Here is a 15,889-nt window from a genome sequence, read left to right as displayed (position 1 = left end):
TGGACGCTTAACTGACTGAGCCACATAGGCGCCTGATAAATTTTTTCTTAATATGTGCATACTTCTAGCTCAGAAGAAAATTTGAACTTTAATAACAATGTAAAAGGTAAGCACAGGTTCTTCACATGAGCAGTGTATATTAAATCACCAAAGAGTAAGATGAAAGTGAAAAAAAATATTTTTTAAAGATTTCATTTGTTTAAGAGTGAGAGAGAGAGAGCATGAGAGGGAAGAAGGTCAGAGGGAGAAAACAGACTCCCTGTGGAGCTGAGAACCTGATGTGGGACTTGATTCCGGGACCCCAGGATCACGGCCTGAGCCGAAGGCAGTGGCTTAACCAACTGAGCCACCCAGGTGCACCGAAAATGATTTTTTTTTTTTTTAAAGTAAACTTAAGAATAGTCTTGTTGAAAAGCAGAGGCCAATTAAGTGATTTATAGCATTGGTATTTATCAGGGGTGTAAAGTCTTTAGTTTGTTTGTTGATCTCAAATGTTCAGCTATGTTTACTTTGAAAACTTGATCATTGCAGATTGAACAAGAAAAGTTGGCTTCTATGAAAAAGCAAGATGAAGACAAGGATAAGAGGGATAAGGAAGAAAAAGAAAGCAGCAGAGAAAAAAGGGAGAGGTCTCGAAGCCCAAGAAGGTATGTTACAACACACATATACCTAATGTTATGCAAACATTAGGTATGTTAGTAAAGTTAGTATTCTGTGTCTAGAAAGTTCCATAGTTAAAAAGGAAGCTAATAGCACTATTCAGAGAATTTCTTCCATTTTCTGCAATTTTCACGGTGGACTAAGGCTTGTTTGTGGGCTAAAATACTTGTTTTGTTTGAGTTTGATCCTTTGACGATAATTATCTCTAAAGTCCTGGTGAATTATACAAGTCTTAATTCTTAAATCATAGTCTAGACTTGCCTTCCATATTGGATTTGTTTAAATACAGCATTTAATTGTTTTAATCTATTCTACTTCTTTTCTTTCCTTTTTATTAGAAATCTGTGCCCATTAGCTATTCATATTATACTTGCCTAATTCCCTGTTCTGCTTTTCTTAGATGGTTGTATTGAACCCAAAACAGATCATTTATTTGTTTTCTTCTTCTTCCAATGAGGCTATGGTTAGGTTTCCATTTTTAAACCCACGACTCAGCTTCTACTGTATTTGTGGTGAAAGGTGAGAATTCTACTAGGCTTTTCATTGTTAGAGTTCTGATAATTTTTTTGCATAAATCTTTTGAATTAGTAAAGGGAGGAGGAAATTTCTTTGTTCATTTTAATTTGTGTATTTGATATTAAAACCTCCTTTTCAGGGAAGAAGTACTGTTTCTAGAGTTAAGCACATCACTCTGATAACTACTTGGCTATTGATGAACCAGATTTTTGCTGTTTGATATCAAGTTAGGGAAGCCATTGTAAAGGAAAGGGGACTTCTCCTTTTTCAAAAAGGCTCCATAGGTTTGACGTATTTCTCTTCTCTTCCAAAGAGCCCATTACTTTAATGGTACTATTCATTTTTCTGGAATTCCTAGACTACCTGACAGACTCTGTGGTGGGAGCTGTCTGCCTCTAAGCTGTTTGGGTTTGAGTTGTTATCATGGAATATCTCTTTACTTTCAAGCATCCTCTTCCTCTGAAAAGTAGGTCTTTGGTCTCCTCATCTCTGGGAATGATTAAGAATCTAAATCTAGAGTCCTAGGTCAATGCTTTTCCTCTTACAACTGGAATACCAGAAAATGTTGTTACCCTTTGTTTGCCTTCCTGGTTTTCTTTTGGCCCTTCCCCTGTTAAATAAAGATGACAGGATACCTTATTTTTATAAAGAATTTCTCAGGTGTAAAGAGCAGTGTTGTATTTAAAAAGATTAATTCTCACTTTCCCCTTTGACCCTCTCCCAATCCACATGATACAAAACCTTAAAAACATTACTTTCATCCTAGACGCAAATCCAGATCTCCTTCCCCTAGAAGACGATCTTCCCCTGTCAGGAGAGAGAGAAAGCGCAGTCATTCTCGATCTCCCCGTCACAGAACCAAGAGCCGGAGTCCTTCCCCTGCTCCAGAAAAGAAGGAAAAAACTCCAGAGCTCCCAGAACCATCAGTGAAAGTAAAAGAACCTTCAGTACAAGAGGCCACTTCTACTAGGCAAGTACATGAAAATTCATTTATAAGTATCACAGTTTTAGGCTATTGCTCACTGACTGCCAATAGAATAGCTCTGAGTTACAAATACAGAATCACTTGATTATTTCCCTTTTATATTTTTTAAATCATAAAATCAGCTTTTTGAAAAGATTCTAGCTCTACAGGAAAGTTTTAGTAAAGGACCCTAAAGATGACCAGTGCTATTGGCTGGTTGTATTGTTTCTTGAGATTTTATGTATTGTGAGTTGCTTTTTTTCCCCAATACTGTGGACAACTGTATACTCTTAAAAATGTATGTGGTTAGAATTGTTGGTTGCTCTTTAACTTTCACTGATGTGTATATATCTTTTTGGAGCTAAGGAGAAGTCTTCATGGATTTTGAAAACATTTTAAAGAGAAAAATAACCTTATTACATCATTGTATTATGACTTGGGAGTCTGAACTGCAGAAGGGAAAAAAATCAGCTTTTTTTTTCTACAGTGACATCCTGAAAGTTCCCAAACCTGAACCTGTACCAGAGCCTAAAGAACCTTCTCCAGAGAAAAATTCCAAAAAAGAAAAGGAGAAGGAGAAGACCCGACCAAGATCTCGGTCACGTTCCAAATCAAGATCCCGGACACGGTCTCGCTCTCCTTCTCATACTCGACCTAGGCGACGTCATAGATCCCGATCAAGGTGAGCTTCTGGATTGATACAGATCTTGGGTTTTACATGCTACTTTCTGGGTAGAATTAGATAAGTAATTTCAGAGCAAGAGAGAGCATTTAGTACAAATGTTATTCTTTGGACCTACAGAGAGAATTTGAGGACATTTTCTGTGCACCATAAAAATCTCTACATAAATGGAAAACTGTATGCCCTGAAGTCCATTTTAAAAATACAGCTGTTGAGAAAGCGGTCAAGGAATTCTTCCCTTGTTCTCGTTTATTCAGGCTCTAATTCTGTTTGTTATGGCAGATCATACTCACCTAGAAGGAGGCCAAGTCCGAGAAGGCGGCCATCTCCTCGAAGAAGAAGCCCACCAAGACGAATGCCACCTCCACCCAGGCATAGAAGGAGTAGATCTCCAGTGAGACGGTGAGGGCTTTCTTTTTTCTTGTTCTTTTTCCTTTCTTTCCTTTTCTTTTTAAATTTGGAAGTGTCAGTAAATGAAAGTGCACCGCATTTGCTTTAGCCTAGTAGTGTTTGAATTAATGTCCCCATGGAATAAAAAGCTCGTGAGTGATACTAGGTGATGCCTTCGAAAGAGCCTCTCATTTGAGGTTTAATTGCCACAAAAACATAATGCAGTGTTGGGGGAAAACAAATGACCATTTTACTGATACTTTGTGTTAACTTACCTTTTAGACTCCAAGATCTCCTAGGGATGAGGGAATTTGCCACCCTCACTCTTCCTTTGGTTTTTCGTTATCACTGGCTTTTAAAAAGCAGATGACCACAGAGCCATTAAGCTACTTTTAGCCAATATTAAAATAACCTTTTTGCAATTACGTTTTTGCTTTAAATGTTTTCTTTCTCATAAAAACGAGTGTTTACAAAATTTCAAACAAATAACAACGGGAACGTTACCCATAATCCCATCTCGTGGATATAGCCAATTTTTAGCAGTTTGAGGTCTAGGTATTATTGAAGAGATTAGACATAGAAGTAACCCTGTCAGTACGAATGTTCTGTGTTTAAAGATCATTTTAAAATTGGCATGAGGAAAAATGTTTGTATCTGTCCCTTTTAGCAAATCTGCCTAAAGTGGAGGCCTGGTGCACTGGTAGCAGAGTTTTGAGCCTTCTTTACCTCCTTGGAAGGAGCTGTGATGATTGTGCTTCAGATTATACTTAGCATGGAAGTTTTTGTATTTGGGTCTTTGAGATTTTTACAGGGGTATGAATCTCTTGGAAATACAGAGGGGAAATAATGAGCTCCATGATTTTTTGTTTCTGCAGTCAGGTTTTTCAGAGTCCCGTATTTTTTCAAAAGATAACATTTGGGGAGGGCGTTGTTGTGATACAGTGAAACATTTTTATGACTACTGCTAAAAATGATATACTTGGTTTTTAACTATTGACAGACTAACGGCGTAAATGGTCAGTTGATTTAGGCATCATGCTTTTCTAAAATTGGTTATTTTTTAGGAGAAAAGTAATGCTGGTGCTTTCTAATACAAGATTAGTGGAAACAGCTATTTCTTATATTGGAGTTTTGCAAACAGCGTGTTTTAATTGTGCTTACTGAGCCATTTAGCAGTCAAAATATTTTGCAGATTGTGTAAGATTCCCTTTCAGCCAGTTTTTATCTCACACTTAAGGTAGGGTTTCCTTTTTTTCAGGTTCTCAGGAATTCTTCCGCCAAAGGTGAATTCTGCAGGTACACATAATTGCAACAGAACTTACCACAAATTTGCCGCAGAATTCGAGAGGCCCCTGCTTCTAAGTTTATGTAGCTAAATGAATTCCTAACCCTGCTGCACATGTTTTTTTAAAAAAATGCAACCTAAGGGTTGTTTGACATTGTGCTATTAAATGGAAAATACTTTGCCACCCAAATTTTGAATGCAAACTCCAAACAGTGGTGATTTTCCTAAGGAAGGAAGAGACTAGCACTCAATGTGACATTTTATAACTGGAAAGACAACTCAGATGGAAGCGCTTACCAGAATAAGTTACCCGCATTTAGTCTCAGAACTAGCTGTTTCCTGTCCTAGGTTGTGGTTTTGTTTCCCATTTTTTTTTTTTTAAACTTACTTATATGCTTAGCTACATAAACTCAAAAGTTGGATAAAAATAGCTGTATTTTTGTGTAAACTGTACATAACCTATAAGGTCATTTTTGACAAATATGCAGTTAATGAATGTGAATACTTTATTCCACAGAAGAAGGCGTTCATCAGCATCCTTGTCTGGAAGTAGCTCATCATCCTCTTCGTCTCGTTCCCGATCACCGCCAAAGAAGCCTCCTAAGAGGACATCCAGCCCCCCTCGAAAAACTCGTAGGTTATCTCCTTCAGCGAGTCCTCCCAGGCGAAGGCATAGGCCGTCACCTCCAGCAACTCCACCACCAAAAACTCGTCATTCCCCAACACCCCAGCAGTCAAACCGTACAAGAAAAAGTCGTGTTTCTGTCTCTCCAGGGAGAACTTCAGGTAAAGGTAAAAATCAGAAGCATAAAAACAGTATGTTCATTTGTTCTTCGTTTGGCTACAAAGTGCCCAGTCAGTTGTTGCTGCCCCTTCTCCCTTCAGAGTGTGAAGTAGCTGGGTAGTATTTGTGTATGTGATACTCTGTAAACTTGCTTATCACCTTTTCTTTCCTGCTTTAAGTTCTTGGGGTTTGTTGAAATAGCTTACGTGTAAATGTGTTTTGTTTTTAGCAGTTGCCCTCTGGCAGCAAGTAGGTGGAGAAATACATGACCTGGCCGTGGGCTGAGTTGGGGTGACTTATCAAAGTTTGTGTTGTCATGTTAAGGGATCATTTTATTACTCTGAGACTAGTTAGCTTTTTTTCCCCTGGAGATTTTTTTGTTTGATATCTTACTTGAGAACTTCATATTCTGTTTTAATTCTTTCTTGGCCACATAGGGAAGAACAAGGTGTCCTCTTAAAAGCTGATTTGTTTTTTAGTTTAGGCTCTAGGCAGGGTTCTTCTGAGTGTTGTCCTTGGTTTATTCTGCAGATGGATTTCTGAGGAATTTATGATCTGTGATCCTGCCAGGCAAGTAGAATGTGTACTGGTCTGAGTGAGGGTTGTGGCATATTGGGAGCTATTCTTTTAGCATAAATACACAAGGAGAAAAGCAGTAGGATCTGTTTGCATTGGGCCTCTGGTGTTTAGGGCTGAGATGATAGCCTAAAGGGTGAGTAGTGGGGGAGGGGAAATCCTGAAAGCTGCTGTAGAAATTGGTTTTTGAGAAGCAGTCTGTAGGTTGAGCTGTACCAGGCTTGTTCTGATCACATCTAAATTTTCAGGTTAGAAAAAGAAAACGGGGATGGGCACAGTTCTGACTGTTTATTGAGATATAGAGAAGCCATCAGAGTGTTGGGGTACTGGCAGATAAGGCTAATCTGTAAAGAGTAATATGTAGATTATTTTCTGAATTTTAACAGTTTAATGTAGTGACCGTATCATTAAATATAGCTGGATGACGTTTGGGTCTTCCAGGTTCAGACTTACTTTAAGTATGGGAGGGGGCCTTACGGTCACTTACTTTCATAACCTCCTGTCCTTTTGTTCAAAATTAGGACAGCTTCAGTAGTTTCCAGCCACCATGTCCAAATCTGATGCCCACTTCCTAACCAATGTTTTCTATTTCTATGAGGTAGTTTGCATTTCTGATTTTTTTCCCCCTTTATCTGGAGCCAGAAAGCTCTCTAGTGAAAAAATATTATAAAAGTTTCCACCTTTTATTTTACAAAAACACATCGTTAGGATTTTTCTATTTGCATTATAGCCAAAGAGTAATAAAATTATCTGAACAGGAGGACTGAATCTTTGTTAAAATAGATTGCTAAGAATTAAGTTTTTTCTGAGTATACCCAGGCACCAACCTCTTGGGTTCTGATATATTGTCAAGGGGAGTGGGCCACTGCTTTCAAAAAAAAAAAAGTCACAGTGGATATGCGCTTAGGAGAGAAATAAGTCATGGTAGAAGACAAAGACCTAGTTATATACCTATGGATTCTGGGATAGGTCTTCCATGTCCAAACAAAACACAGCCAAAGAGGTGCACTGTGGGCAATATACAGAGACTGCCTTGTGTCTGCTGAAGCTGAATTTGGCTTTACCTACTTGGAAATAACATTTTATAGTAAAATGATCCCAGTCCTGTGTGATGAAATTTCAGAAGTAGAACAGACTTTAGAGACTGTCATCAAGAAACCGGTTCTCAGGTTAAGTGATTTGGTCAAGGTCAACCAGCCAAGACTAAAATTTGGGTTCTCATTTTCCAGTAGAAAAGTATATGCAGACCTTGCCCAACTTTCCTACCCCAGAATGTTGTTGTGATGGCTAGAGGTGGGAGATGGAGGGCAGGGTGAAGTTCTTTAGTTTCTGTACCTGGTGATGTGATTTCAGAAATTCCTTTTTAGGATACTCCATGACTAGTAAGATCAGTGACGCCATTGAAGTATAATAGGTTTTACTTGTATATTTCATGTAGTAGTTATCAGTCAGGACTTTTAATATTGAGCAAATGGAGTAGGAAGGATACAGGGAAAGTATTTGGGGGAATTTAGAGGTAAATGATTTGGAGTATACTGTACATTCTCATCTGAAAGGATCTTCAGGAAGCATCTTACAGTCAGTGGCATGTTAGTTAAATTGGCCTTATCTTAGTACACAAAGTAGTGCTTTGAAATCAGTAGGATATTTAATGAAGTATGTTTACAGAGGATCTATGCCTATTAAAGTTTTAGGATAGATCAGTTTAATCCTATAAATTGCGTTCTGTAGATGATAATTTCACCAATTTTGGTAACAGTGATTTATCTTTATAAGTGATCATTTTGACAAGTCTGGGAGATTAATAATTAATAGGAATACTGAAGTAAATTTAAAATTCTGTTTTTTTATTTAGAAGATTCTGACTTTATGCTAGAATGATTTTGCCCTTTGAATGCTAAAAATAAAACATTAACATAATAAACTAAACTCTCATCTAGATAAACACATTCGGATGAAATATTAACTCTGTTAATATTACAATTCAATCATATTAAACCAGCGTAGGGGTATATATTATGTACTTGTTCTAAGAGTATGAATGTTCTGACAGTAGACTATAGCTAAACCATTCATGAGAGATTGGATCAAGATAAAGTCGCAAATGGATATTTCTGTAAGGAAAAATATGTTTGTTCTAGTTCAGTCGTGTTTATTCAGTTGGCATTTGTCAACTCTCTTGCAAACATAGCCGCATTTTTAATGTCTCTTAGAGGTAAATGCATTCTGACATTGAGGCGGCTTCCAAACACATTTTGGAACCCAGTTCTCTTATGTGGTAACTTGGACCATGTGGGGTGTATAGATAAAACTGGATGCCTCTGATAACTTTTCAAGAATTGAAGTTTAACTATCACTTTAAAGTGCAGCGTACTGACCAGAAAAATAGCCTCAACTCCTTTATAGTTTAAAAGCATTTGTATTTTATTTCTTTTGAATTTGTTAAAATACAAGGGTTGGGTTTTTTTTAAAGATTTTATTTATTTATTTGACAGATCACAGGTAGGCAGAGAGAGAGGAGGAAGCAGGCTCCCCACCAAGCAGAGAGCCCGATGCGGGGCTCGATCCCAGGACCCTGAGATCAGGACCTGAGCTGAAGGCAGAGGCTTTAACCCACTGCCACCCAGGCGCCCCTAAAATACAAGTTTTAAATGCAGGTTTGCTGCCATATTTCATGGTAACTCATTAGGATTTAACCGTTTTTTACCAAATCCAGTGCTAAGTCAAAAACGGTTATTGGGGGACGCCTGGGTGGCTCAGTTGGTTGGACGACTGCCTTCGGCTCAGGTCATGATCCCGGAGTCCCGGGATCGAGTCCCGCATCAGGCTCCCAGCTCCATGGGGATTCTGCTTCGCTCTCTGACCTTCTCCTCGCTCATGCTCTCTCTCACTGTCTCTCTCTCAAATAAATAAATAAAATCTTTAAAAAAAAAAAACAAAAAACAAAAAACGGTTATTGGGTAGAAACATTAATAAAATGCAGTTCATTTTAAAAATAGCATTTTTTAAAAAAGGTGCCTGGGTGGCTTAGTTAAGCATCATACTCTTGATTTGGGCTCAGATCCTGATCCTCGGGGTTGTGAGATCAAGCTGTTCCTTGGTCTCTATGCTCAGCAGGGAGTCTGCTTGTGATTCTCTCCTTCTGCCCCACCTGACCTTGCTTGTTCTCATGCACTCTCTCACATCTCCAAAAAAAGAAAAGAAAAGTATTGTAAATTCATTTTGACTACTTTAGCAAAGATGAGATTTCTGTTTTAGATCACTAGCTCTCTAAAGTTACTGCCCCTTAGAATAAGCCTTTACAGAATTCTGAGTACAAGAGTGTGTTAAAAGAAATGTGTCTATACTCTGGGTCAACATTCCGTGGTATTTGCTTTAATCAGACAAAGCAGATAAATAAGGATCCTTGGGATCATATTGGCTTCAAATTTAGTTCTTAACAGCATGGTCTTAGATGATGTTTCAGGTTAATTGTATGGTAAGATCAATGGTTGTATCTGTATATACTTTGATTTTAGTTGAAGCAGTAGATGGATATTATAAATAGAGCTGGTTAATTGATGGAAATTAAAGCCTGTGCTCTAGAAATAGTCTTGGGTTCAGATCCTAGTTCACTTTAATTATCTATGTGATTTTAGTTGAAGTTACCTTTTTTTTTTTAAGATTTTATTTATTTATTTGACAGAGATCACAAGTAGGCAGAGAGGCAGTTGCGGGGGGTGGGGGAGCAGGCTCCCACTGAGCAGAAAGACCAAGGATACAGGGAAAGTGGGGCTCAATCCGAGGACCCCGGGATCATGACCTGAGCCGAAGGCAGAGGCTTTAACCCACTGAGCCCTGAAGTTAACTTTTTAAGCCTCAGATTTCTCCTCCTTTAAAATGGGGGGTAATACTATCAACAGTGCTTAGTGCTGCTTGCTAATACAGCAAGCATACAAAAGACAGTTGTCTTAATTTTTCCATGTAATTTGGAAAAGAGAAGCTGGGTAATTCATAAGGTGCTCACAGCTCTGCTACTACCTTCGGTGTATTTCTGAGCTGCTACCCCTGCCTTCCCCTGCTTTTTTAAGCCTTGAAAAAATCCAGCCTTAGTGTTTAATTATTTTTCCTGCTGTGAGGGATTACTTTTTTTTTGGGTAGTTTAAATCTCTCATGTTATGATGAAGGTTGTATTGGTACAGAAAGATTCTTTAGTATCTTGGTGGCTAACTCATTCCTCTTCTCCAGAACAAATCTCTTTTTCTGAAGATTTCATCAGATCTATTTCTTAACCATTTATCAGTTTTACAACTTTTCTGAACCCAGGTATGGTTGCATGCTTGGAAGCTCTTGTGCTGTTGAGGCCTCCGTAGTTGAGTGGCTTTTACATTGTCGGGTAGCACCTAGAGGTTTACTGAGTCGAATGTTACACATGTCTTCTATACAGAGCTGCTGCTATGAAACAGCAACTCCCAGTTTCTCTTAACTGGTTTCTCTTGGGAGAAATTATCTGTATGACTAAAAAGTCATTATAGGACTTTTCAAGGCTTTCACCAAACATTTAACTTACATGCATAGTCACACCTGTTGTACCATTAAGACATGGTCTTGTGTGGTTTTGTTTTGTTTTGTTTTGCTTTCCTGTGTATGAAAAAAAAATTTTTTTTCTTATTTTTAGTGACAAAACATAAAGGTACTGAGAAAAGAGAGTCCCCTTCACCAGCACCTAAGCCTAGAAAAGTAGAGTTATCTGAATCGGGTAAGTTTTCGTGTTTTTTTTTTTTGACATAATTAGATTTTTTGCACATTGCATCATCCCCTCTGGTGAAAGTCAGAAGGATATGACTTAGTGGTTAGTAGCTACGGCTTTAAAGTGAGACCAGCCTGGTTTGAATACCCACCTTTAGTGATTAACTGCTTTTTGTTTAGTTACTTAATTTATCTGACCCTCACTTCTTTCATCTGAAATGCAGGTAACAGTACCATCCTTTAGGTTTATGATGATTATCTGAAATATGTTAAAGTTCATAGAGCTTAGCTTGACCTATAGTAAATAAACTTTGATTACATTTGGTGAACATAGTCTAAAATCAGCGTTTAAATTGGCATTCTGAAGTTTTTTTGTAAGAAAAAAAAATTATCTATACAGTTGTATTGCTTGATCCAATGAGATAGAGGTGTAAGAGACCATTTTCCAATTTAAGTACGTTACATTTTCTGTATGCGTAACTAAAGAAACACTTTCTAAATGCATCCATCTTTCAGAAGAAGATAAAGGTGGCAAAATGGCTGCGGCAGATTCTGTGCAGCAGAGACGTCAGTACAGACGACAGAACCAGCAGTCTTCATCTGGTACGGATATGGATTCAACTGTTTTCTATCTGTATACCCTCATGAAAAATACTCCAGATACAAATCTCCATCCTTGTAGTGAGCCTACTTATGAGAAATAGGTGTCTGTATAGAAATCTGTTCAAGGGGAGGAAGTATTTTGGTTTTAAGTCCTTTCTTAAAACTTAATTTTCTTTTAAATTGTTGTAAACAGTAGATCTTTACAGTACAATAGTAAATATACAGGGGTATGAAATTTGGAAAAGTATATTCTTTTACCATTCCCTAGTCTTACTCCTGAAAGCTTTTCTTCAGAATTTTTCTGTGCCATGTATATAATCTATGGTTTAAAAGGGAAAGAAAAAACAAACCCCAAAAAACCTGTATAAGCTCAGACTTTGTTGCCTCCCTTTTTAACTTACTATATCTAGATATTTTACCCTGTTCTTAGATCTGTTGGTTTTTTTTTAAGATTTTATTTATTTATTTGACAGACATCACAAGTGGGGGGGTGGTGGGAGGGGGTATGGTATGGAGCAGGCTCCCCATCAAGCAGAGAGCTGGATGCAGGGCTCAATCCCAGGGTCCTGGGATCATGACCCTAGCCAAAGGCAGAGACTTCAGCCCACTGAAGCGCTCAGGTGCCCCAGATCATCTAATTTTTTTTAATAGCTAAAACTTTTTACTGTAATAATAAATACACTGTAATTTATTGAGCCAGTCACCTACTTGGACATTAGGTTGTTTCTAGGTTTCCTGTACTTTATATCTGTAAAATAATAAACAGTATTTATTTTTTAGTTAATAATAATATTACTAGCTTTGGGTATTTGTGACCAAGGCTAGGTGTGCTGCATTTGCTTTTCATTTGCAGTATAGAGACCAAAGCACCCCACAGCAAAATCAAGTCCATTAAAAGCTCTTTAAACATGAAGTTAATCATGGGTTTAAAAATGCATATAGGTCTTGGGTGGTTTTGGTACTTGGGACTTTATTTCCTTCTTCTTCTTTTTTTTTTTTTTTAAGAGAGAGGTGGAGAGATAGAGAAAGCATGGGGGAGGGGATAGAGAGAGAGAATCTTGTCCCAGTGCAGAGCTCAACACAGGGCTGGATCTCAAGACCCTGAGATAATGGCCTGAGAGGAAGTCAGGAGTTGGATGCTTAACCAACTAAGGCACACAGGTGCCCTGGGACTTCATTTTAAATTTAAGTTTTGGTATTTGGAAACAGTTATTAGTTATTTTAAGTGAAGGAGACCAGGTGCAAGCAGTCGAAGTTTTTCATTTTGCATTTCCTACCAGGCCTGTAGGAAAGGCTTGTCACTTTTTTTTTTTTGTATGTGGTAAATGCTAAGGATGTGAGAAGTATTCAGATCCTAGTGGAACTTTCAGTAGTTTTGAAAGTGCTTTGAGTAACAAGCATCAAGTACTTGCTTGAGGTGTTTTTTGAGCTTAGTTTTTTGGAAAATCACTAGATTTTTTTTTTTTTTTAAGATTTTATTTATTTATTTGACAGAGATCACAAATAGACATAGAGGCAGGCAGGGAGAGGGGGAAGCAGGCTCCCTGGTGAGCAGAGAGCCCAATGTGGGGCTCAATCCCAGGACCCTGGGATCATGACCTGAGCCAAAAGCAGAGGCTTAACCCACTAAGCCACCCAGGCACCCCAGAAAATCACTAGCGTCTTAAGGGACACTTGTATCTTATTGGAGTGTGCCTTGGGAATGATTTATATAACTAAATTATATAATGATTTATATTTATGTTTGGCTTTTAAGTCATTGACGGTACATCGATGATAACTTTTTTCAGAACTGATGGCTTGTATACATGCTTGCTTGCATAAGCGAGCTTTACTTGGTAATTTGGACACTCCCATCTGCTTAGAGTCAGAAAATGTGGGCACACGCTATAAATATAAAGCACAGATGTAATGTAATTTTTGTTTATTGTATAATTATAGATTCTGGCTCCTCTTCTTCCTCAGAAGATGAGCGACCCAAGAGGTCCCATGTGAAGAATGGTGAGGTAGGCAGGCGGCGGAGACATTCCCCTTCCCGGAGTGCCTCTCCATCACCTCGAAAGCGCCAGAAGGAGACTTCCCCTCGGTAATGTCTTTTCTTTCAGTAGTCTTCACTGGTGGTCTGTGGTTGTGATGAAACTTCTCTAACTTAAGGGATGGGCTACAGGCTTATTTTAAAAAATTGTTAATTCCTTCATTTCAAGGTCTCATAGAAGGAGATGGCCAGATTTGGGGGGCTTGGGGACATTTTCTTTGCTTTATTTGGTGGTTATCACTATTAGTGAGATCTTGGTAAGTTATGTACCACCATGTCCTGTGTCTGCATGACTAGATAAGTGAAACCATAGCAGTAACTTCTGAACCATCTTTGAACATTTTTAAAAAAAAAATACATCGCCATTAGTGATACTTAACTCCATTGAAGTAAATAATTTGGTGAATGGAATTTCTTGACCTTTGTTTTTCTCCACTGCTCTCAGGATGCAAATGGGAAAGCGATGGCAATCGCCAGTGACTAAAAGGTTGGTTAGCCACTACTTTGTACATGAGGCCAAGTTTAGTGACATGATTTGCTATTTAGGTAACCTGTTCACATCCCTATGTATACAGTGGGGATGGCTGTGGAGAAGTTCCCCAGTTGTTTTAATTGATTTTATTTCTTTGCACTTCAGATTAACGATAGCACTTGTACACGGTGTTCATTTTACAGTACCATTTGAGCTTAGATTTTTGTAGTTATAGTACCTGGATATTTTCCAAGAGATAGGATCATAATAGCTCCTTAGACTTAGTGGGGAGGGCCTTTGTGGTGGTGTTCAGAAAAGCAAGAAAAACTTGGTAAAGACTTTAAAAAGATTAAAGATGAACATGAGTCTCTGGCCCTGTTCATTGTTCTCTACAGTAGGAAGGTGGGTTGCATATCTTCATTGAACCTTTTGATTAAGGTGTCTGATTGTAAAACTCTAACACTTGAGGGCTTAATCATAAGTAGAAATCTCAAATTCAGGCCTATCTCATAAGTGAGAAAACAGGCTCAGAAGTAGTGAAATGAGTTTCTTAGGGTATAAAGTAACAAAGTCTGATCTTAGACCTCTGTTGTTGACATTATGCCATTATACTGTCTTCATTAGTCTTCTGCTTTTGGGGGGTCTTTGCAGCTAACTGTCTGAGTATCTTTCTTGAAACTGTCACATTGTCCTCTTTATAGCTCACTTTTTGAAGCTGTGTTGGTTGTCTCACTAATAAGAGTTCTCTTGAAAAGATTCTTTGGACTAGTCATCAGTGTGATGGAGCAAAATTGTGTATTTGTTTTGTGGAGTATTTGACAATAAAAAATAAAAACCTTTAAAAAATAAATTTAGATTCCAAGGGATTCTGTTTGCAATATAATTATCCCTGACTTCTTTAAAATTGCTGGTACAGCAGCTAAAAAGTTGTTTTACAAAATCAGGTTAGTGGTAAGATTCCTTCCCCCTCCCGTAATCTCCCCTTATAAAACTACCTTTTCATTGGAAAGTGATTTATGAACACTGAAATCAATACTGATGTTCACTACCCTGCTGTAGGGTGTTCATATTCTTTAAAAAGGCTTCTAGTTTTATTGATGTTATAAATTGCTGTCAGGTGTCTAGGATTTGATGGAGAAAGAATTATTTGGAACTGTGCTTCAGTATTTATTATGTTTTTAAATGGGGACATAACAGCCTGGTTTGGATTACTTCACATATAAACTTTAAACTTTGAACAAAGATACTTTTCATACTTTGAAACATTTGTCTTTGGGTATCGAACACTTCTCAACTTAAAGGATAAAAGGGATATTGATCAAAAAGAGAAGTTGTCTCAAAAAACTTAAAAAGGTAGTTGTCACACCTGCAGCTTCTTGTCTTCATTCCCAGCAGGGCTAGTGAAGTGGTGGTTCAGAGGTTGCTGCAGCAAGCTGGCTCCTTCTGATAGAACTTGCTTTTCTCCATATTCGAGGGTTGCGTCACATACTGATGCGTACTGAAACTGGCTCTCAAAGAATTTGAGAGGGAACTTCACTACTGAATGCTTTCTACACAGTTGAAAGCTTTGGCTTGGCATGTTTCAGAGTAATAGAAACAGATGAAGCAGATAAGCAGATGAAAAACATTAAGCAGAAGAAAAACATTAAGCATTCAACATTTTGAATAATACAGTGAACAGACTTAGAAATATGTTGAACCTGGGCTTTATGTCACTTTTTTTTTTTTTTTAAGCACATACGGAAAAATTGAAGTAGATTGATCTGAAAGAAATTGGGTTTTTGTTGTTGTTGTTGTTGTTTTTTAACCCTTGAAATGTGTGCCTTCTCAGCTTAGGTAGAAATTCTGTAGCTTTTTAGATCATGGAGCCATGTGGTGTCAAGACTCCCATTTTAAGTAATTATTAGATTTTTTCTAGCAGTTCCTTAAGTTACTGCAAGTCTGGTTATGGGTTGCTTAATCTTTTTGGTATTTTCTCACACAGAAACAGGACATTGAAGGTCATCACTAGAAGGGACCTTCTGGCTATTCTCAGTCTTCCCTTGTTACTAATGAAGATGAGGCACAAAATAAATACCTCAGGTTATTAGTCTGTCATATAACAGGTACCAGTCTGAGTCCAGTTTTTGTAGTGGGAATTTCTGATGAGATTTTATAAACTGAAATTGGGAGAATGCTTTTAAAAAGAAGCCAC

At 37.9% G+C, this 15,889-nt stretch overlaps 1 protein-coding gene across 15 annotated transcripts in view; it reads left to right on the top strand.

Moving 5' to 3' along the window:
• The window catches only part of SRRM1 (serine and arginine repetitive matrix 1), a 30,840-nt gene that overhangs the window by 6,158 nt on the left and 8,793 nt on the right, over positions 1–15,889 (top strand). For 2 of the 15 annotated variants that reach the window (XM_032361647.1, XM_032361661.1), the window contains 9 exons: positions 532–647; positions 1,943–2,146; positions 2,628–2,822; positions 3,105–3,224; positions 5,015–5,289; positions 10,515–10,595; positions 11,102–11,188; positions 13,130–13,274; positions 13,669–13,710. In XM_032361647.1, the coding sequence (XP_032217538.1) occupies positions 532–647; positions 1,943–2,146; positions 2,628–2,822; positions 3,105–3,224; positions 5,015–5,289; positions 10,515–10,595; positions 11,102–11,188; positions 13,130–13,274; positions 13,669–13,710 (1,265 nt within the window). The remainder of the gene's footprint in view (positions 1–531; positions 648–1,942; positions 2,147–2,627; positions 2,823–3,104; positions 3,225–5,014; positions 5,290–10,514; positions 10,596–11,101; positions 11,189–13,129; positions 13,275–13,668; positions 13,711–15,889) is intronic. The other 13 variants (XM_032361658.1, XM_032361657.1, XM_032361656.1 and 10 more) reach the window with 13 other exon arrangements.

This window comes from Mustela erminea, chromosome 10 (genome assembly GCF_009829155.1).
Source record: "Mustela erminea isolate mMusErm1 chromosome 10, mMusErm1.Pri, whole genome shotgun sequence".
In the NCBI taxonomy this organism is placed as follows: Eukaryota; Metazoa; Chordata; class Mammalia; order Carnivora; family Mustelidae; genus Mustela; species Mustela erminea.
Note: the sequence above shows the minus strand (reverse complement) of the source record. Positions and strands in the feature narration are given on the sequence as shown.